We start from the raw sequence: 22,870 nt of genomic DNA, 5'->3' as shown, positions 1-22,870 counted from the left end.
GATTTTTGGGTTGTTTAGAAAGTAATTCCAAATTACCTTAGTATGGTTACCCTATAGTACTTACTATTTTATTCAGGTTATGTTTTTTTAATTGGCTCCATGCATTGTTTAAGGGCTTTTAGTACAAAGATAAAAAAATACACAAACCATATTAAGTTCAAGCCTATAAAAGGGACTAGTGCCACATCTTGGGAATTTCATTCTTTTCTTTCCCCTTCTAACTTTCCTGTGACTTCCAGGGCAAATGCTCTTCAGCTCTCTTCCCTGGCCATAGATGATAAGCATCCACAGACCACTACCCACTCTTAGCTTCAGATGCAGCGAGGGATGAAATCAAATTTTAGCCGTGTCTTTTTAAAAGTAAGGAGCAAATTACACACAGAGAAGTTAGAAATGTCTTTACTGCTTTTAAACTTTTAAGTTTACTTTGGAAGAATATGGACAGTGGAGGGACACTGGGAAGGAACAAACGAACAGATCTGCTGGAATATTGTGACAGATATACTGACAAGTATTTTCTAACAAACTTGAACCAACAGTTCTTGCTTTCTTTCCTGACACAGCGTAAATTTATTTCTGGATGGTAGCAGCTATGCCATTATAACACTAAAAAGCAACCTTGGCTAGCTAGCTTCAGTACGTTATGTAGCGTAAGAATAACTTGAATTTTAAAGTATTCTTTGTATGTTTACTGATGATAAACCATTTTCAGTGCAGGAAACGAAATCTTTCCCCAAAGAGAAATTCTCCCCCAAATTACTTCTCAGGAACCAATGAATCGGAGCAGATTTGTGGTTTTCCTCATTCTTTTATCTTCTGGCAGCTCTTGTAACATCTCTGTATAAAATTGGGGTGACCTTGGGAAAGTCACAGATAGTTGCTATAGAGCTTAAAGGCTATAATTCTATCGTTCATTCTCTCTTTCTATGCACAGAAGAAAAATACATGGAAAGCTCAACGTTCTCCCAAACTTGTGATATTTCTAGAAGACAAAAAAAAAAAAAAAAAAAAAAAAGACTGAATACATTTCAAGGCAGTCTCACGAAAGCCAGGAGGCAGATAGTTTCTGAAGCGAGCTGGGGCCCTTGGGACCACCCTAAACCACCTAAATCTTGGGGTCTCGCTCAACTTCCCTAAGAATGGCCAGGATCAAGGGCCGGTGTCTCTGTGTCGTGCCCACGGAGAAAGGACCCCTCTGGCCCTCGTGTAACTGTGGCTTCTGGCTGAGAGTGGCCCAGGTCGTGTCTGTCTGCTCTGCTCTCTGTCTGTCTGTCTGTCTGTCTCTCTCTCTCTCTCTCTCTCTCTCTCTCTCTCTCTCTCTCTCTCTCTCTCTCTCTCTCTCTCTCTCTCTCTCTCTCACACACACACACACACACACAAAGACTCTAACCCCTTGGGGGGACTGAATCGTGGCACACAGACACAGACACACAGACACAAGTTTCCTCCTTTGCATTCTCTGGCACACAGACACACAGACACAGACACAGACACACACACAGAGGCAAGTTTCCTCCTTTGCATTCTCTAGCCCTTGGGGGACTGAATGGTGGCGCGTTCGGCGCCCGTGCCGAGCCTCGCAACGGCTAACGCAGCACCCCGTTCCCCGGCAGGACTCCGAGTTACCGCCAAACACCGGCACGAAGGCCGGCGCAGAGGGCCGGGAGGGCTCGGCGACCATGCCCGGCGTGCGGCGCCCGAAGCGTGGAGGATGGGACGGAGGAGGAGCAGAAGCACGGAGAGAGGGGGCGCGGAGGAGAAGCCACTCACGCCAATGGGTAACAGGGAAAAGGTGAGAAGGAAGGGAGCAGGAGCGGGAACCAATGGACGGCGGAGGCGGAGACGGGGAGGGGGAGGGGCGGAAGCCAATGGAGAGCGGGGGCCCGAGCGGGGACGCGGCCCCGCGCGCTCGCGCGCCCCCCCACTCCCTCCCTCCGTCCCTCCCTCCCTCCGGCGCGGGAGCTCGCGCCTCCCCGGCTCCCGGGAGACGAGGGCAGGGGCGGGGCCGGACCGGGAGCGCGGCTCGGGAGGCGTATGGAGGTGAGCGCCGCGGGCCGGGCGGGGGATTCTGGGGCGGGGTGGAGGGGGGGAGGAGGCGGGCGCGGGCACGATCGCGCGCCCCCGTGCTGCCCGCGCCGCCGCCGCCGCCCCCCCCCCACCTCCCCGGCCGGGTGTGTGGCTCCGCGCCCGCGCGCGCGTGCGCGTGCGATCCGGCGGTGCGCGCCCGGGGAGAGATGCTGAGGTAAAGTTCGGGGGAGAGAGAGAGAGAGTGAGAGGGAGAGAGAGGGAGAGATCCGTCAGCGCGAGGAGCCCGAGTGGCCGCCATTACTGAGCCCAGCGCGGCGGCGGGCGCGGGGGGCAGGGGGAGGGTCGGGGCCGCCGCTGCCGCCGGCGGGCGCGCGGGCGGGCGGGCGGGTTACCAGGCAGCGCGAGCCGCGGGGCTCGGGCTCTCGGGGCGTGTGTGGCGGCGAGGGAGGAGGGCGGGGGAGGGAGCGCGCGGGCAGCGAGAGGCGAGCCGAGAGTGGAGGAGGCGGCGGCGGCGGGAGCGCTCCCCAGGAATGTCGCTGCCGCCGCCACCGCCGGGGCCGCTGCCGTTGAGGAGGCGACGGAGGAGACCGGCGTTGTTAGGTAGGACCTCGAGAGCCGGCTGCGCGGGGCCTGCCGCTCCCCTCCCGCCGGGGACCCTCGCTCGCTCGCCGCCGCCGCCGCCGGTTGTAACCAGTTCAAGGGGCTGGGGCCGGGCGGCTCGGTGCTCGCAGGCCGGGCCGCGGGGAGACGGGCGGCTGAAGGGCAGAGAGGCCGGAGACGGGCCGCCTTTCTCCACAGGTGACCGGGCCGGGGTCGGCGGAGGCCTGCTGCTGCTGCTGCTGCTGCTCGCCGGGCTCGCGCCGGCCCCGCCAGGCGTCCGCTCCCCGCGCCACCTTCACTTGTCCGGGGCTTGGAGGGGGCGCGGGGAAGGAAGGTGGCGGGGTCTGCTGGGCTGGGCGGCTGCGGTTTAACGAGTTCCACCTGGAAGGGGGAGCGCGGTGGGCGCCGAGCCGCAGAAACACGATCTCGCCTGCAAACTTAACCGCCTTTCCGGCGGGGTGGGGGGATCGGCCCTTTCACTTTTTCTCCTTATCTCCTCGGCTCCTCCCCAGGTTCTCCAGCACATTCCCATCTGCTGAAAGCTTGGGGCAGGGAGCGGGAAGTTGCACTGCGCAACCCAAACACTAGACTCTCTCCTGTCGTTCCACTGCCCCTGGGCCGGGGCTTTTGATCCCGAGTTTTCTGCGCTGGAATAACCTCTAAAATTTCCCTCGGTTCCCAGCAAAGAAAAGTATCGGGGTGGGGGTGGGGAGCAGCTCGGGAGCGCGCGTGCACTTATCCGCACATAAATACACTAGGCTCACACCCTCCCCTCTCTCCAGCGTTATAGGGAACGCAAGTGAGGGGCGAGCCCTGTGTGTGGCTGAGGCTGAAAGGTGCTAGAAAGTAAGGGCAAACTATTAGCACGGCTAATAAAAATTCCGAGAAAGTTGCAGGGGAGACGTTCATACTTTTACCATCTGATGGGAACCCAGTTTGGGCCAGCGCTTAGTAAATGACAAGTGAAATGTACTAGATCTAAGCCAAAGTAGTGAGATGAGTGGATTTTTGCAAGCATTTCTAAACTTCAATTTTGGCAGCTTACGTTTTTCTTTTGGGAGGGGCGGAAAGCAAGGGCGTTTTTCAGCATGTTCAAGTGTGAGACAGTGCAGTGCCTCTATGTTCCCTAGTCTTTGTGCATGTTACCTTCTGCTGGTGTTTGAGGTGGAACTTGCCCATTCCAAACCCAATATCCAATTTGAACAGGATGTTTGGAGATGTTTACCTGCCAGGAGGAGACCACTCATGTCATGGATGTCCGAGTTCTCTCAGTCTCCATTTCAAACGGTTCCTCCACCAACCATTGCATCCAGATGTTAACTAGTCCCGAAAAATATTTTGGTTTCAATATAGACGTCAGTAAGATGTTTTTTGGAAATGTTACTGTCAATTCCGGATTATATTGCATGGAACTCCTTTTCGGTATTTTTACATACTGAGATTAATACTGTAGGTAACCAGCTTCCAGAGAAATTTAATTTTCAATTTCTCTTTTTGTGCTCTTTTGTCCTTTGTATTTGACCCATATGTCTTCTTATAAGTGTAAGTGTAGGTCACAAAAACCTGCGAAAGCATTAGAGAAGTTTATATAAATTATGGATTGAAAGGCTAAGGAAATATGTGCTTTTTAACGTCAAGAAATTGATCTGATTGATTTAAAGCAGAATCCAATAGTCTAGGTCATTAGATAACCATTGATCTGGTTGTCGTCTTTAGGCCACATTCTTTAACCCAGGTCAGCATGCCTTTCCCATTCTTTGCATATTCATTATTAAGAACATTGGGAGTGGGCTTGGTTACAAGTGGATAGGAAACTCACACAGTTGTGTTTATTGCTTTTTAATAATGTATCCTTGTGTACTTAACCATTTTGGCAATAAAATTTTTTTTTCTTCCTGTGGTGCTGGACATTGAAACCATAACCTTGCACAGTGCTCTACCACAGAGCTACATCTCCAGCCCCTTTGAAAGTTAGTCCAATATCTTAATATTTAAGTTCTCTTACGTGTTATTTACCTTGACTATTTTGGAGACCCATCTCCCCTCTTTTTTAAAACGGCAGGTGCAGTACACTTTTTTTGGAGACAATAATTTTCACCTTGAAAGTTAAGGTTTTCTATGAAATAAAATGCTATATTTATATTTGCTTTTTGGGCGTATTGGAAGCTATGGTTCAGCTTTGGATAATAGTTATGTAACTCCACCACACACACACACACACACACACACACACACACACACACACAGATAGAGCTGGGAATTGAACCCAGGCCCTTGAGCATACTAGGTAATCACTCTTTTTCTACCAGAATCCTTAGGCTTTAACTTTTTTTAATTGAACAAAAGTATGTTTCATGAATACTAAACTTCCAATTGTTTATTTGGATACATAGTTTTTTCTTTGCAAGTCAAGAAGACACTGTGGTTAATTGACTCAAGAAGCATTCTGTTTCATGTTTGTAATATTCATTAAGTACAAGAAAGAAATGTGTCTTAAAAGAATAATGAAGAAATTTTAATAAAGTCATATGTCATCCATTTGGTAATTTGTGTAATGAGCCATTTAAGTGCAAGGTATTGTTGATTTTTATCAAACTAGGGGAAAATGTTAGTGTGTTGGGTTGGTGTAGCAAGTATGTACAGGGCCCTTGGTACATGCCCTCATACTGAAAACAAACTAGAATGAAGGGTTAGGATAAAAGAATCAAACATAAGAATTTAAAATATGTTGTTTGAGTTTCAAACCTTCCCTTGGATTCCTTGAGACTTCCTCTGACAAGTCTCCATCCCAAATTAAGGCAGTTACTGTTTTTAACCCTTGAAAGTTAGTCTGTATTAAGAAGTGTTAAAACCTCTGCTATATTGTTCATGAATTTGATTTTTTTTAGCACTTAATAACAGACTGTGGGGATAAAATGATGAATTAGAGGTTAGGGCAGTTCGAACTTGAGAGGCAGTGACTGTAAAGGACTAAGGAGATAAAGTATCTGAGGTGCAGAAAAGAGAACATTTTTTTCTATCATTGTCTCTTTGGGACTCCTTCACAGAAGAGAACATTGTGAGTTTTTTGTTTTTTTTTTTTACCCTCCTCCTTGTGTTCTGGAAGCCGATTCTCCACAAGGCTGTGCAGTAAAACAATAACTTTTCCTCTTACCCTTAGAATTAGAAGTATTGCTTAGGAAAAGTTATATGTAACATTTATTTCATGGTTAAAACATGACTGAAGTTTGTCACTTAGATTTTTCTTAAGCTTTTTTTTTGTCATATGGCATTATTGCCAAACAGTTTTTCCCCCTAACTTCAGATTAATCTGGTGAATCTTAGCCAATTTATTGATCATCTGGGCACTGTAATACAAGAAAGTGTGTTTGAGCTTTCTTGTATGGCCTTAGCCCCCCTCACAGCTTAGAGTTTGTTATTTTTAATTTTGAAGCTTCCTCTCTCATGTGTATATCTGTATATGCAGATGCCCTTTGAGGCCAGAAGAAGACATCAACTCTCCTGGAGCTAGAGTGGTGGTGAGCTTCTGGGAACCAAACCCCCAGCCTCTGCAAGAGTAGTACCTGCTCTTAACTGCTGAGCCATGTCTCCACTCCCAGAGCTTATAGTTGTGAGACAGAGAAAGATTTTGAGACATGGAACAATATAAAAATACTCCAATGTGAATCCAATACAGAACAGGTGGATTTGGCTACAGGACAGTAGGTTACTAACGTAAAATTAGCTCTAGAGGGCTGGATATTGGGCTCAGCAGTAAGAACACTAGCTGCTCTCCTGAAGGATCCAGTTTCTAGTCCCAGCACCAGTATGGTAGTAACCATCTGTAACTCCAGTTCCAGGGGAATCTAATGACCTTTATGGCTTACACGGCATTTCATCCACTTTGTACACAGACATACATGCAGGCAAACTACCTATATACATTGAATAAATAAAACTAAAAAAATACATTAAGTGCGGTATAAAGAAGTTTCTATAGAAGAGGTACTATCTGAAAGTAGTATATAATTAGGATAGTGAAGAAGAAAAAAGAGATTGAAGTAATAATGACTGTGAACCAAAAATATGTTGGAAGTGTAGGCCAAATTGGCAAGTGAGAAGAAAATGCAACATAACGTAAGAACATCAGTTTGTATCTCATGAGTAAATTGAACTATTAGGGGAAAATACAGATACAAGAGTAATAAAGAGACCATGGAGAAATAAATGTCTGTTCTTACTGTATTTGACATCACATAGCCCTGGGGAGATGGACCACAGTTCTTGACTTCTGGTTTGGTATAATTTGCCCATTTTATTCTTGGTGATTATGCCCTTTTACTGATTAAATATTTTGTGCTTACTATTTCTATTTTTACCTTTTCAAAGACAAGGTGACACTTCTTTTTGACTGTTGACTATTTAAGGAAATAGCTGAAGTATGGGATCCTTCAGATATTTCTAGGAATACTCAGATGGTCTTAAATTTTTCTGAACTTTAGTGGTCTTGTTAGTCATTCATTACCAAGTTCAGTGTCTTTGCAGATTAACACCTGAAACTCATCTGTTGCTAAAACTGATTAGCTTTTCATTGAGAAACATTGACTCATTCATTTCATATGTCTAGTGCCAGTCAAGCAGTACTCTGTCTAGCATTGTTCTTTTCAGTTTTGCTGAGACAGTTCAGGTGCTTAAGTGTAACAGTATTTATCTACTTTGTGGCCTTTGTATCCCATCAGATTCAGTCTTGTATTCTACTTTTAGACTCTTCCTTATACAAGATCTACCTCCTGTTTGCCCCTTTAAAGGATATATTTTAAATATAACTGCATTTCTCTACTTTCTGATATGGTTACTGTGCTCAATTCACTCCACATTAATCATTCATCTGGAATGTTTTCTCTTTGAAAACCAAACCCTATCAAATATTTTATTCAAATCTTTTCTGTTCACAAAAATTTTTCATCTCAGGACTAGAGAAGTGGCTCATTGGCTAAGAGCACTGGCTACCCTTGTAGAAGACCTGGGTTTGATTCCCAGCACACATGTCTGCTTACAGTTGACCAGATACCCTCTTTTGACTTCCACAGGAGCTGGGTACACATGTGGTGTATGTACATACAAACCAGCAAAATACTTAAATACATAAAATACAAATAAAAAACTCATCTAAGATTTGTAAACTTTGACCTTTGGATCAAATCTGGCCTATTTATTTCTCTGCAGTGCTCTTTTACGTTGTGAAATAGCTATCAAAATTGTAAAAATAATGTTTTGGAATATATGAAAATTGTATACAATTCAAATGTCTGAGTTTCTAAATTATATCAAGATCATTTTATTCTCAAGTCAAGTAGTAGGACAGACACTAGGCAGTCTGTATACAAAACCAACTTAGTGCCCAACCCATTATGGAAAAAACGTTTTCCAAACCTTGGCCCATGATAGCTTGTAACTTACCTTTCATTTGTTTGGATTCATACTACATTTTTCAATTCCATGATACATATCTGTTTGCTTATATCGCCTTAGCAATAGTACTATAAAGGTGTGTAGGGGGAGAGGATTGTTTGTGGTATGGAGTTTTTTGTTTATTTTTAAATCAAAATCTCCCGTATCTCAGGCTAGCCTCCAAGTCGCCATTTAGCCAAGGATAACCTTGAATTTCTGATCCTCCTGCTTTTGCTTTCTGTATGTTTTTTAGCCTCTTGACACCTTTTTAAAAATGTCCAATGTTTTTAAATTCCTGTGATGATTTATTTGACTTGCTTCTATTCCCATCATCAGCTATTCCCATCTGTTAATAAAAGGACCACTGAGATGATTCAGTATTTATGTCAAGCCTGACCCACATGGTGGAAACTTTCCTCTGATCTATACACACACCAATGGTGTATATACAAATGAGTGGAAGTTTAAAATATTGCAGAACCTTGTTTACAGTCATTCACATAATGGAAATGATGGGTGCTCCTCGGTGTAGCAATGCAAATACAGAGAGTAAAAGGATTCCTTTCTCCCACCTCTTAGTGTTTCAAAGAGGGGTAAGCATATCATAGTACTGGCTTAGTGGACTTCTTATAGTACCTTTGGACCTTCCAAGTCTCTGGCATAAGCGTAAGTAAGCAGTGGTTAAACATGGGCAATACAGTTTGACCTAGTAGGTTATAGAAATGAGATGGCCTTGCATGCTTTTATTTCCACTATAGAATAAGAAAATAGACTAGTATAAATCTGGAATAACTTTCTTATAGAGGCGTTGGAAAACATGTTGTAAGAGAAAGATGTAAATTAAATAATAAGGTCTGCAGTTTGGAAATGGTTTAGCTGATTTACAGTTGCTATTATAAATGACTGCCACCCCTCAACAGTAATTTGAAATGTCGAAAAGATTGAGATGGATAAAAATAGAATTACTTGTGTTGAATAGATCGTAAGAAGTCCAGAGGCCCTACTTAGATCCCTTACCCTCCACCTCCTGGAAATACTTTACTATTTGTAAACCTGTAGTATATGTTAGTGATCAAACTATAGGCCCTGGAAAGATGCTGGACATTTTAGATTAAAATATTCTTATTAGATTTTATAGGCTTATAAAGTCAACAATTGTGACTTCAGGATTTTAGAGTTGTGTGCACTGAGCCTGGAGATTGGGTCACTTATTACTTGCTAAAATTTATTGTGTCCCCCTTGTGTCAGGTATTCTGGGAGCTTAGAGATTGGGTAAAAACAGAAGATTCCAAAATTTGCAGGTAGTCACTACATACTTGTTAAAAGTTTGGGAAGTTCTCTTCATTCACTTGATTATAGTCTTGTCTAAAGACCAATTCATAGAATTGGCTTCTCGAAGCTATGTTACATCTAAAGAGTGTGTACTTTTGTGGCAGAAACCTTACTTCAAAGGTAAAATACAATAAATACAGTACATATCTTATATGCGCAAAGTGTTATCTACTTTTGCTTATAACATTGATAAATTTGTCAACAGAATTAGCAACATTAACAGAAGTAATATATCAAGTTTACACTAATTTTTTAGTATGAAAATCTCTTTTCTCATGTTATTCTGGACAAGTTTGCCTTAGCTTATGGAACATAGGATGATCTTTGTGTTAGGTCTATCTTTGTGAATGCTTAGTTACATTGGGTGTTTAAGATTGAATTATAAAGTAATTATAAAGTTAATTCTGTATAATCAGGTCTTAGAAATGTAATTTCCTGTAATAAAAACTGACTTTTAAAAAGACTAATATTTAAAATCAGTTACGTTCAGGATTATATTTCTTATTTTTAGATTTTAAATTTAGCTTTCATTTTATGAGTGTTTTGCCTGTATGCATGAAGGGGCATCATGGCCTGCAGTACCTATGGAGGCCAGAAGAGGATGTCAGAACTGGAGTTGGAGTGATGGGTGGTTGTGATCTGCCCTGTGGGTACTGGGAACAGAACTTAGGTCCTCTACAAGAGAGCAGCAAGTATTCTAACTGCTGAGCCATCTCTCTAGCCATCTCTAGTTTTAAATATTATACATAAAAATATATGCTTATTCTGGACAAATGTATTATTATGCATCATAATTTACTTTGATTCAGATATCTTCATTTTTGGAAAAGTTTTCATTTTCATATTATCAATGAATCCATTGTGTGAAGTACTTTTAGGCTTGTGGGCTATATTAGTGCAATGAACATACATAGATTTGTACCTTTTGGGCTCTTTAGTTAAATCTAGAATGAAATGGGAGAAGGGTAGAGTTAATGACATAATAATGATGTTACATAGTAGTTTTGGAAATTCTAGTGAAAGTGTAAAGGCAGGAGTGTGTTAAGCACGCTATGTGTCTTAGTGTGAATGAAGCAGAATGAGAATTTGGGAAAGTGATATTAGAGTAGCTCAGAGATATGAAAACACTGTAGAAGGCAGATGTAGAGTAGAACATTAATTAATGACTTGGCTTCTTCTTTTAAAAGTACTGGAAAGTTTTAAACAGAAGGCTCTAATTTATATTTTAGCGAGCGTTGGTTGCTCTGATATTAACAGACCAGAGAAAGGGAACAGAAATTATGCAAGGAAATGAAATTAGAATCATTTACCAAACATGAAGAATAGAATCTGGGTTATTGTAGTAAAGGTATCAGAAACTGCTAAGTTATATGTGTATTTTTAAAGAAAGAGCCAGTAGGACAAAGCAAAACAATGTAAAGCCATAAGTATTTTAGAAATTATACTTTATTATTAAATGCAACAATTTTATGAAAAGGGATAAAAGCTTTATAGGTTGATGTTGATAGAATTATGTGTCTTAATTGACAGTAATTGTGTATATATGGAGTTCAGTGTGGCATTTTAGTATATATGATAAATGCTTGGATCAGGGTGATTGGCATATCTCTACCACCTTAGATTTGTTATTTGGGTTTTGTTTTGTTTGTTTGTTTGATATTGAAAACAATCAGAATCTCTTGTATTGGTTTGCTGTTTGATACTATTATAAAATGAGGACCAGAACCAACTTGAGGAGAAAAAGCTTTATTTGGCTTATACATTCCAACCATAGTTCATCATTGAGGAAATCAGAGCAGTAATTCAAGAGGAGCAGAAGCAAGAACCATGGAGGACACCTTACAGGCTTTAATTTCCCTGGCAGCTTGCTCAGTTACCTTTCTTATACAATCCATATTCATTGATCAATTTAATGGAGGCATTTCTCAGTTTTGGTTCATTCTTAGGCATGTCAAGCTAACAACCAAGATTGACTATCACAAGTTTAACCTCTTATCAACATGACACACAAACACATCACTGTGAAATCTGTAACCTTTCCTTTCTTTGCTCCCTGTGGCTCGTAGTAATACTAATATCAGTATAAAACACATTCTAACTTTTAAAAGTTTCAGTCTTTAAAATTTTTAATACTTTAAAAGTTCAGATTCTCTTAAAAACTCAAAATCTCTAACTGTGGGTTCCTGTAAAATCTAAAATAAATGAAGTAGTTTAAGAGGAAAGAAGAACCTGATACAGTTATAATCAAATAAAACCAAAACCAAAGTCCAGTGAAAGTTCTACCTCTTAACATTTGGGATTCACTCATGATCTTCTGAACTGCAAAGGGCTTGGATAGCCAAGACTTGACTCCACCATACGCAGTCCATGCAGTTTGTCTCCTGTCTCAGGTCAAGTCCACTATGTACCTAACACTGTCCTTGGTAGTCATCCTATGATCTTGCATCTCCAGTATACTAGAGTCTTCACTGTAACAGGTTACATCTTCAGTGACCTCTCTTGACTTCATGAAGTGTCAAGCCACAGCTGCTGTCCATGACTCTTTTAGTCATGGAGTTGCTATTGCAACTGAGGCTGAACTTTCACCACTAGCCTCTCCTTGCCTCTCTTTAGGGAATCTTTGGCCTTGCCATAAAATGCCAGGCCTCAGCTGGTCTCTCTGACCTCTTCATGGCTTCAAAACCAGTACCATATGGAAGACTTACATACACATTACCAAGTTCTGCTTTCTACTTGAGATACTGCTCCTAGCCCCACCCCCAACTGATTGCTGACTCTGAGGAACTACTTCCCAGATTTCACCTCAGTGATGCTGGTCTCTAACTGATCATAGCTAATTTTTCAGCATCAGCTAACCAGCATTGATTGTCCCAGTAAAGCAAAGATTTTATTTACATAGATTCTTAATTAAAATGTCACAGGAACAGCAATAAAGTCTTTGAGAGACTCAGAAGTCCTCTGAAACTTCACAAGACAGGCTTTCATCTGCATTTCTATCCACACTGGCATCTTCCAAGCTCCAGCAACAGTTAACTAAGTTCTGATCACTCAGTGGTTTTTCTAGCCAAAAGCTCCCAAGTGAGCCATGTCTTCCCTCAAAGCAACAAGGTCAGGTTCATTACAATACCCCACTTTCTTGGTGCGATTTTGCTCCTTTGTTTCTCCATTACTGGGATTTAAAAAAACAAAAACAGAACAAAAATACTGAGCAAAATAAACTTGAAGAAAGGGTTTATTTGATATACAGGCTAAGTCCATTACTGAGGGCAGTCAGGGCAGGAACTGTGGAGGGAAGCCCAGTAGTGGCTTATTTCCCCTGGCTTGCTTAGCTACCCTGTATTCTCAGGCCCTCCTGTGCCAATTAACAGTGTCCCACAGATATGCCCACAACCCATTCTAATGGGGGCAGTTCCTCTATTGGATTGTCAAGTCAACAACCATCACACGTCTTTATTAGCTATTTTAAAATATGTAATTGTCAATTCTGATTAGCCTGCTGTGGTGTAGAGCGTTAGAAGGTTCTCCTCCTATCTATCTGTACCTCAGTACCTATTAATCATCCTCTCTTCATTTTTCTCTCCCCTCACACTTTACCCAGGTTTCAGTTAGTAGTATTTTAATCTCTAAAAATATTTTAGGTTAAATTGTGAATTCTTAGAAATCTATTTTTCATTTTTCTAGATTTCTTGTATAGCTTTTAACTTGTAAAAAGCCATTTCATGTTATTTAAAAGAGAATACAAAATATGAATGCCCTAGGAGAATTTCACCCAAATATGTGTATTATCATTAATTTCTGTGAAGATAATTGGCATGGTTGACCTAACTTTCTTGGTATAAAACTTAAGTTTCTAAGATAACCTTAAAGGAAAATGAGAGCCTCACTGCATACTATTAAAATCAACACTGATTGAGTATGTAAAAACAGATCTAAACTGTAATTTCATGCATGCTGTTAATATTTTCTTGTGTTCCTCATAAGTAAAAATAAGTTTACTAAGTGTTATGAGACTAAGTTACTGTGTATGAAAGTAAAGTTTTGTAAGAAATAAAGAAGCCATATGTATGATTGGCCCAGTTACATCATTACTGGTCATATTTGAAAGAAAAATTTAAATTTAAACAATGCATACATAGTTAAAGAGCAGTGTTCTGGTCATTAGTTTATTAGAGATTTTTGTTCTTTGCCCTTTAAAAAATACCAAAGTTACTTTGACTATTGGTGGATAATTTTGATCTGGTTATTAGAGACCAGTGGGATTCATATGATAATGCAGTTTTATTTTCTAGACTGGGCTTTCTTCAACTATCTCTCAAACTAAGATTCCTGTGTTAAACTTGCTGGTAAATAGAGAAGACTCTGATGAAAGTTGAGAAAAAGATAACTATTTACCTAATATTATTGTTTTCCATTCCTAGTTGAATTTTTCAACCATAATTTAAAACAATCACTGTATGGAGATTCATGTCATAAGCTTGGGAGTTGGCTTCACAGTAGCTTATCTGACAGCTGTCCTAGAAGGATGGACTGGGATATTCCTTACTGTGTCAGAGTGACAGTTTACTGAGAATTGGTGTGAAAACCATAAAAGTTACAGAAACTTTCTGATTTTTAATGTAAATTTTAATATTTATGAGTCAGAAATCATCACTGTCTAAATAGGATGTACAGAAGCTTTGAAAGTAAACCCCAATTGATTCAGTCTCAATATAAGAATTAATTATCTTTTAGGTAAAAAGCTTTTCACTTCCCAGTGACCAATGATGTGATGACATATGTAAAATTCAGACATACTCATTTTCATTTAATATCGCCCTTTTTGAAACTTGGAAAATATCTCTTATGGTAATGCTTTTTTCTATTTACCTTTTCATTCTAAGCTATAGAGTACACTCATAAATGTATGTATGTGTATAAATATACATATATGCATACACATGTCTACATGTATGTGTATATAACATATTTGTCTACATGTATGTGTATATGTATATATGTGTGTATGCATACATATATGTGTGTGTATATATACATATATATATATATAATAGAGAGAGAGCGAGTATGTTTTGGGGTTGCTATAGGATAACAAGTGAATTTGCTGTTTTGGAACATCAAAAACGGGCCCATAAATATTAAGTAAGTTGTCTTACATCTCCCAGCCCCAAGTCTCAGTAAGCTATTGTATTTGGATAAACATATATGAGATACTACTAAAAGTATGAGCATTTTGGTAGAAAATAGGTTTTTTTTTTGTTTCGGAGGCTATTGGTCCAGCCCGGCCTCGAACTCACAGAGATCCGCCTGCCTCTGCCTCCCGAGTGCTGGGATTAAAGGTGTGCGCCACCATCGCCCGGCATGAAAATAGGTTTTAATTAAAGGTTTCTAAATTATTAACATGTTCTCCCCTTTCTCTTTGTTCTGCTCTGTTCTCTCAATTTTGGGAGGAGCGCAAAATCTAATAGGTTTCACAAGAATGTTGAAACTTACTGGGAAAAAAATTTCAAAATTCCTGGAGAAATAGATTTTGAGGAATACTGTTACCTGAAGCTAGTTATTTTACACTTTTAAGTTGTGAGGCTAGAGAGACAGCTGTATAGAGGTCTTGCTCTAAGCGTTCTTGGGTTAGGATCTTGATTCTTTTCCTGACACAGTAAGAAATAAAACTGAATAAAAGTTGTAAGGCAGTTGCTAAAACATTACAGTTTAGTTACTGCTAACATTATCACAGAAGGAAGGAAAATTAAAGGAGTGGAAAAGGTTAGTTATTTCCTCAAGTCTATAGGATGAAATAATTAGAAGCAGAACTCATGTTCGGTTAATAGAGGTTTTCGAGTTTATTTTAAAGCTTGTGAGCCATTAGATTTATATACTTAGTATTTTATTGTTAGCTTAAATTTGAGGTCACTGTGTGTTTATAAAAGTAAATTATAAATTGTTACGTGGTTTCTTTCATATATTCAACATTATTAGAATTATTGATTTACATAATACTTTGTTATGGATATTTTTACTCTTTACTCACGTAGCTTACATAAGATTTTTGTTTTTTTTCTCTTTCTAGGAAGATGATCCATATGATCTTGAAGTCCTTTCTTTGGTGATGAAGGAACTACAAAGAACCAAATATAATTCTGAAATTCAGGATCTGTATTTTGAGATGGTTTTATTTTCAGGATGAAAAGTATATATGGTTACCTTTATGAATGTAGAGACATGAGAAAAGAGTTATGATGGCAAAAAACAAAGAGCCTCGCCCCCCATCCTATACTGTCAGTGTAGTTGGACTCTCTGGGACTGAAAAAGACAAAGGTAACTGTGGAGTTGGAAAATCTTGTTTGTGCAATCGATTTGTACGCTCAAAAGCAGATGAATATTATCCAGAGCATACTTCTGTGCTTAGCACCATTGACTTTGGAGGCCGAGTAGTAAACAATGATCACTTTTTATACTGGGGTGACATAACACAAAGTGGTGAAGACGGAGTAGAATGCAAAATTCATGTCATTGAACAAACAGAGTTCATTGATGACCAGACTTTCTTGCCTCATCGAAGTACAAATTTACAACCATACATAAAACGTGCAGCTGCCTCTAAATTGCAGTCAGCAGAAAAACTAATGTACATTTGCACAGATCAGCTAGGCTTGGAGCAAGACTTTGAACAGAAGCAAATGCCTGAAGGAAAGCTCAATGTAGATGGATTTTTATTGTGTATTGATGTAAGTCAAGGATGCAATAGGAAGTTTGATGATCAACTTAAATTTGTGAATAACCTTTTTGTCCAGCTATCAAAATCCAAAAAGCCTGTGATAATAGCAGCAACTAAATGTGATGAATGTGTGGATCATTATCTTAGAGAAGTTCAAGCATTTGCTTCAAACAAAAAGAACCTTCTTGTAGTGGAAACCTCAGCGCGATTTAATGTCAACATTGAGACATGTTTTACTGCATTAGTACAAATGTTGGATAAAACTCGTGGCAAACCTAAAATTATTCCCTATCTGGATGCTTATAAAACACAGAGACAACTTGTTGTCACAGCAACAGATAAGTTTGAAAAACTTGTACAGACTGTGAGAGATTATCATGCAACTTGGAAAACTGTTAGTAATAAATTAAAAAATCATCCTGACTATGAAGAATACATCAACTTAGAGGGAACAAGAAAGGCCAGAAATACATTCTCAAAGCATATAGAACAACTCAAACAGGAACATATAAGAAAAAGGAGAGAAGAATATATAAGTACTTTACCAAGGGCTTTTAATACTCTCTTGCCTGATCTAGAAGAGATTGAACACTTGAATTGGTTGGAAGCTTTGAAGTTAATGGAAAAGAGAGCAGATTTCCAGTTATGTTTTGTGGTGCTAGAAAAAACACCTTGGGATGAAACTGACCATATAGACAAAGTTAATGATAGACGGATCCCATTCGACCTCCTGAGCACTTTAGAAGCAGAAAAGGTCTATCAGAACCATGTACAACATCTGATATCAGAGAAACGAAGAATAGAGATGAAGGAGAAATTCAAGAAGACTTTAGAAAAAATTCAGTTCATTTCACCTGGGCAACCATGGGAGGAAGTTATGTGTTTTGTTATGGAGGATGAAGCATTCAAATACATCACTGAAGCTGATAGCAAAGAAGTATATGGTAGGCATCAGCGAGAGATAGTTGAAAAAGCCAAAGAAGAGTTTCAGGAAATGCTTTTTGAGCATTCTGAACTTTTTTATGATTTAGATCTTAATGCAACACCAAGTTCAGACAAAATGAGTGAAATTCATACAGTTCTAAGTGAAGAACCTAGATACAAAGCTTTACAGAAACTTGCACCTGATAGAGAGTCTCTTCTACTTAAGCATATAGGATTTGTTTATCATCCCACTAAAGAAACCTGCCTCAGTGGCCAATATTGTACAGACATTAAAGTGGAACACTTACTTGCCAGTAGTCTTTTACAGTTGGATCATGGCCGCTTGCGCTTGTATCATGATAGTACCAATATAGACAAAGTTAATCTTTTCATTTTAGGGAAAGATGGCCTTGCCCAGGAACTAGCAAATGAGATAAGGACTCAATCCACTGATGATGAGTATGCCTTAGATGGAAAAATTTATGAACTTGATCTTCGGCCTGTTGATGCCAAATCGCCTTACATTTTGAGTCAGTTATGGACTGCAGCCTTTAAACCACATGGGTGCTTCTGTGTATTTAATTCTATTGAATCACTGAGTTTTATTGGGGAATTTATTGGAAAAATAAGAACTGAAGCTTCTCAGATCAGAAAAGATAAATATATGGCTAATCTTCCATTTACATTAATTCTTGCTAATCAGAGGGACTCCATTAGTAAAAATCTACCAATTCTTAGACACCAAGGACAGCAGTTGGCCAACAAGTTGCAGTGTCCTTTTGTAGATGTACCTACTGGTACATATCCTCGTAAATTTAATGAGTCACAAATAAAGCAAGCTCTAAGAGGAGTATTGGAATCAGTTAAACACAATTTAGATGTGGTGAGCCCAGTTCCTATCAATAAGGATGTGTCAGAAGCTGACTTGAGAATTGTCATGTGTGCCATGTGTGGTGATCCATTTAGTGTGGATCTTATTCTTTCACCCTTCCTTGATTCTCACTCTTGCAGTGCTGCTCAAGCTGGACAGAATAATTCCTTAATGCTTGACAAAATTATTGGTGAAAAAAGGAGGCGAATACAGATCACAATATTGTCATACCACTCCTCAATTGGAGTAAGAAAAGATGAACTGGTCCATGGGTATATACTAGTTTATTCTGCAAAACGGAAAGCGTCAATGGGAATGCTCCGTGCATTTTTGTCAGAAGTTCAAGATACCATTCCTGTACAACTAGTGGCAGTTACTGACAGTCAAGCAGACTTTTTTGAAAATGAAGCTATCAAGGAATTAATGACTGAAGGAGAACACATTGCCACTGAGATAACTGCTAAATTTACAGCATTGTATTCTTTATCTCAATATCATCGGCAAACTGAGGTCTTTACTCTGTTTTTCAGTGACGTTCTAGAGAAAAAAAATATGATAGAAAATTCCTATTTGTCTGATAACACAAGGGAATCCACCCATCAAAGTGAAGATGTTTTTCTTCCATCTCCAAGAGACTGTTTTCCCTATAACAACTATCCTGATTCAGATGATGACACAGAAGCACCACCTCCTTATAGTCCAATTGGGGATGATGTACAGTTGCTTCCAACACCCAGTGACCGTTCCAGATACAGGTTAGATTTGGAAGGAAATGAGTATCCTATTCATAGCACCCCAAACTGTCACGATCATGAACGTAACCATAAAGTGCCTCCACCTATTAAACCTAAACCAGTTGTACCTAAAACAAATGTGAAAAAACTGGATCCAAACCTTTTAAAAACTATTGAAGCAGGTATTGGTAAAAATCCAAGAAAACAGACTTCTCGGGTGCCTTTGGCACACCCTGAAGATATGGATCCTTCAGATAACTATTCGGAACCCCTTGACACAATTTTCAAACAGAAGGGCTATTCTGATGAGATTTATGTTGTCCCTGATGATAGTCAGAATCGAATTATTAAAATTCGAAACTCATTTGTAAACAACACTCAAGGAGATGAAGAAAACGGGTTTTCTGATAGAACCTTGAAAGGTCATGGGGAACGTAGACCTTCAAAATACAAATATAAATCTAAAACTTTGTTTAGTAAAGCCAAGTCATACTATAGAAGAACACATTCAGATGCAAGTGATGATGAGGCTTTCACTACTTCTAAAACAAAAAGAAAAGGGAGACATCGTGGGAGTGAAGAAGATCCACTACTTTCACCTGTTGAAACTTGGAAAGGTGGTATTGATAATCCTGCAATCACATCTGACCAGGAGGTAGATGATAAGAAGATGAAGAAGAAAACCCACAAAGTAAAGGAAGATAAAAAGGTAACTAGTTTATAAAGGTGCTTGCTTTATCTTAAAAGGAAAAGAAGTATGTATTTAATATAATGAGTTTGACATTAATAAGAACTTAAGATCAGTGAGTATATGTAGTATCTTTTAAATTTTTAAAAATTTAAAATATTTTGTTTTTAAAATAGTGAATATCATTTATTTACACTTTATTTGGAATATAAGTTTTATACTCTTCAATGTGAAAATTGTGGGTAGATGTTTATTTTGTCTTTTACATTTTCAATAACTTAATTCATTTAATGGTATTAAGCGTTAGACCCTTTATGTATTATTTGTATTAAAGTTATACTTAATGCTTTCTACCTTGTTTTTCACAGTAGTATTTCAGGAATTTCTTTTCTTATGTGACTTGATTTCATATAAACTTTTATTCAAGAATTTTATGGTTACTAAGTATGCAATATATTTTTATTCTGAAGCACTTGAGTTAAATTCATGGTTTATCAGACCCAATTAAAGATGAGGATATTTCTAATAATTATACTTTAGTTTTTCAGCTTATAGTAAATTGTCCATTATAACTTGGATAAAACTTTTTAAAAGTTTAAGCTGTAGTATTTATTTTCCTTATTCAGTAGACTAACCTTTTAAATTGTCATTTTATCTTGCCTAGACATGTAACTATACTCTTATGACTTCATGGCACATGATATTAACAGTAAATATCTCAGGTATTCAACACAACAACCAGTTATCATTAGTCCTACCTACAATTCTGAAGTGGTTTTGTTTGTTTAGGTTTTGTTTTTGAAATAGGGACTTATGTATACTCAGGACTGGCTTTGAACTTGTGTTGTTCTTTGTATACCCCCACACCCAGCCATGTCTGAATACCTTTTATCCCTTTCAACTCTTATTTCCTGCTAATTTGCATAGGTTAGTATCTTTAATCTGAAAATCAAAATCTAAATTGCTCCAAAACCTGAAACATTTGGGTTCCAACATGAAACTACCCATGAACAATTTTGTATCTAGCCATATCTAATAGATTACAATGAAAACTAGAAATTCTTACAAAATTTCCTTTAGATTGTTTATAAGCTATATCTGAAACTAAGTGAATTTGATGTTTAGTTTTGAATTTCATCTTTAAGATAGCTCATTTTATATATGCAGATATTACAAAGTGAGAAAAAAATTGAGATATGAAACCTTCCTGGTTCCAAGCATTTTAAATAAAGAATACTCAACTTTCATAAAGGTCAGGTATCTAGAGCAGTGGTTCTCAACTTTCCAATGTTGTGACTGTTTCCACTTAAATATTGTCTTTCTGTGTATTTTCTGTTTTAGTTCACAAATCCTTGTTTTTTTTGCTGTCTTTTGAGATAGAGAGAAAGCCTGTGCGTGTGTATACATGTGTACATGCATGCTTGTGGAAGCCAGAGGTTGGTATTTGGTGTCTTCCAGGCTTGTTCTCCGTTTTTTTGTGACAGGGTCTCTCACTGATTCTAGAGCTCACAAGTTGCCTAGACTGGCTAGCCAGTGAATTCAGGGATCTAGCTGCCTGTTTGCCTTGCTAGTACTAGGATGATAGATGCCCACAATTGAGGCCAACTTTTCTGTAGGTGTTGATCAGAATTCAAGTCTCTGTGCTTAGACAACAGGCACTTTACCAACTGGTCCAACTTTCCGCCCTCCAGGTATAACTTGAGCTTAAATAGTAGTTGCCCTTCATCAGATTCCTGGTTGTTTATATCTATCCCTTCTTGCTTGAGCATGAAGTGAGGGTGTGCTTGTTTGCTTGTTTCAGCATTTGGAGGTTAAGCTGAAGGCCCTGGGATCTTTGCTAGTAAATATGTCATTGTGTATTCTCTGTGCAAAGATTTCTCTAGTAACAACAGTGTTTCAGTGGGTTTTTTGTTTTGCTTTGTTCTTTTTTGTTTTTCTATGTAGCAAATTGATTTAAACTGACTCATTAGTTGTTTAAGGATTTAATTTTGCTATCTTTTTGTTCCTACAACGAATAAGTCATTTTTCATGAAATTTTCAATCTGGGCTTATTCTTCAGGATACATTTGTAATCACCAGACTCCAAAGGCCTATGTTTTAGTGATTCAGCATTATTTCTTCAGTTCTTTTTGTTACATTCTAAGGAACACAGGGAAAGAATATACCAAATAAATATTCTGGAATTCTTAACCTGGTCTTTCATACCCATTGAACAATTATACAACTCCTTGGATTGAATGTTACTTCGCAAGTTTCATTCAGCTATGTAGTGATTTAATTGTTCAATTGTTTGATTGTAAGTTCTTTTTTCCCTTTCACTTCTCAAATCTGAATGAGTTCAAGAGTTGAAAGCATACCATAATTGAAATGGTGTAGGAATTTCATTTTTAAGAGTATATAAGAGAATAGTTCTGTTTACAATTACTAGTGTCTTAGATAGATTAAATAGGATATTAATTGCCTTTAATTTTTTGTACATTGCTAATTACCTCTATTGATGTCAGCCTTTTTTACACTTGCCCTAGTGTCAAATTAACTTTAAGTTATACTTTTACTCTCCCATTTGATTTAGCCATCTATCAGACTTCTTTTCAGAAATGTTAGATTTTGATGTAACATTGCTTTGTTTGATCCATGGTTTGTATATTTTAACTTCTAAGAACAGTGAAGAAGTTGTTTTATTGAAGGTTTTAGGTTTGTAAAGTTTTTAGTCATATAAGTAGTTCTGTGTAGTTTTCAAATGATAAATACAGGATATGCAACGTCAGACAAGAACAGGTGTGATCAGTATGGTATTCTATAGACCCATGCTTCTCTGGTTTTAATTCAGGCCCAACTGCTTACTGTTCAACCTCTGCATGTCTGTCTTGAAAAACAGGTATCATACTTAGTGCTGCTGTGAGAAAAAGAGGAACATTTATTTAGAGCAGTATCTAGGATACATTAAATTTGTTGGAGAGGAAAATGAAGAATTGTTATTTTGTGATACTGTAGTCTAAATATTTTTTAAGTGAACAGAGTGGAAAAGGATCAACATAGAGTGCCATTCACAAAAACTGATGAGGAAAAGTAAATGAGCGCTTTTATTTTTGGTATGTTTGAAGAAAAAATTCAGGTGGAGAAAAATTTTCAATTATGCAGAAGTATAATTGGTTGGAAAAAGTGAAGGATGATAAAGAAATTATCCTAATTATTAGGTACTGAAATATTAATACTACATTTATAAGGGCTTGTACGAACTGTAGAGCTAATTTGGAGCTAAGCAAGGCCTGTGTGCCATGGGATTATAAAATTACCTTTGGACTGTTATAAAGTATATGTGAAACAAATGACTTTGATGTTTAGCCTTGAAGCCTTGAATCTCATCCTCAAGATAACTTATCTGTGCAGATACTACAAAATTAGAAAAAAATGAGATATGAACACTCTTGGTTCCAGGAATTTCAAATAAGGAATGCTCAAGATTGGGATGTGTTGTAATTCATGTAGTTGTTAAGGAAGAGCTTTGGATTGTATAGGCTAGGTAATAGAAATATGTAAACATTTAGTTA

At 38.7% G+C, this 22,870-nt stretch overlaps 1 protein-coding gene across 5 annotated transcripts in view; it reads left to right on the top strand.

The window, feature by feature from the left end:
* The first annotated feature begins 1,954 nt into the window (after positions 1 to 1,954).
* Positions 1,955 to 22,870, top strand: part of Arhgap5 (Rho GTPase activating protein 5) — a 76,256-nt gene continuing 55,340 nt past the window's right edge. For 2 of the 5 annotated variants that reach the window (XM_040743104.1, XM_005080496.4), the window contains exons 1-2: positions 2,498 to 2,628; positions 15,455 to 19,340. In XM_040743104.1, coding sequence (XP_040599038.1) covers positions 15,621 to 19,340 — 3,720 coding nt within the window. In that variant the 5' untranslated portion in view covers positions 2,498 to 2,628; positions 15,455 to 15,620. Of the gene's footprint in view, positions 2,041 to 2,162; positions 2,243 to 2,497; positions 2,629 to 14,121; positions 14,236 to 15,454; positions 19,341 to 22,870 lie in introns of those variants that run through there. The other 3 variants (XM_013120848.3, XM_040743102.1, XM_040743103.1) reach the window with 3 other exon arrangements.

The sequence above is a fragment of the Mesocricetus auratus genome, unplaced genomic scaffold, assembly GCF_017639785.1.
Source record: "Mesocricetus auratus isolate SY011 unplaced genomic scaffold, BCM_Maur_2.0 Super-Scaffold_15014, whole genome shotgun sequence".
Classification (NCBI taxonomy): Eukaryota; Metazoa; Chordata; class Mammalia; order Rodentia; family Cricetidae; genus Mesocricetus; species Mesocricetus auratus.
This window is presented reverse-complemented; position numbering and strand designations above follow the sequence as displayed.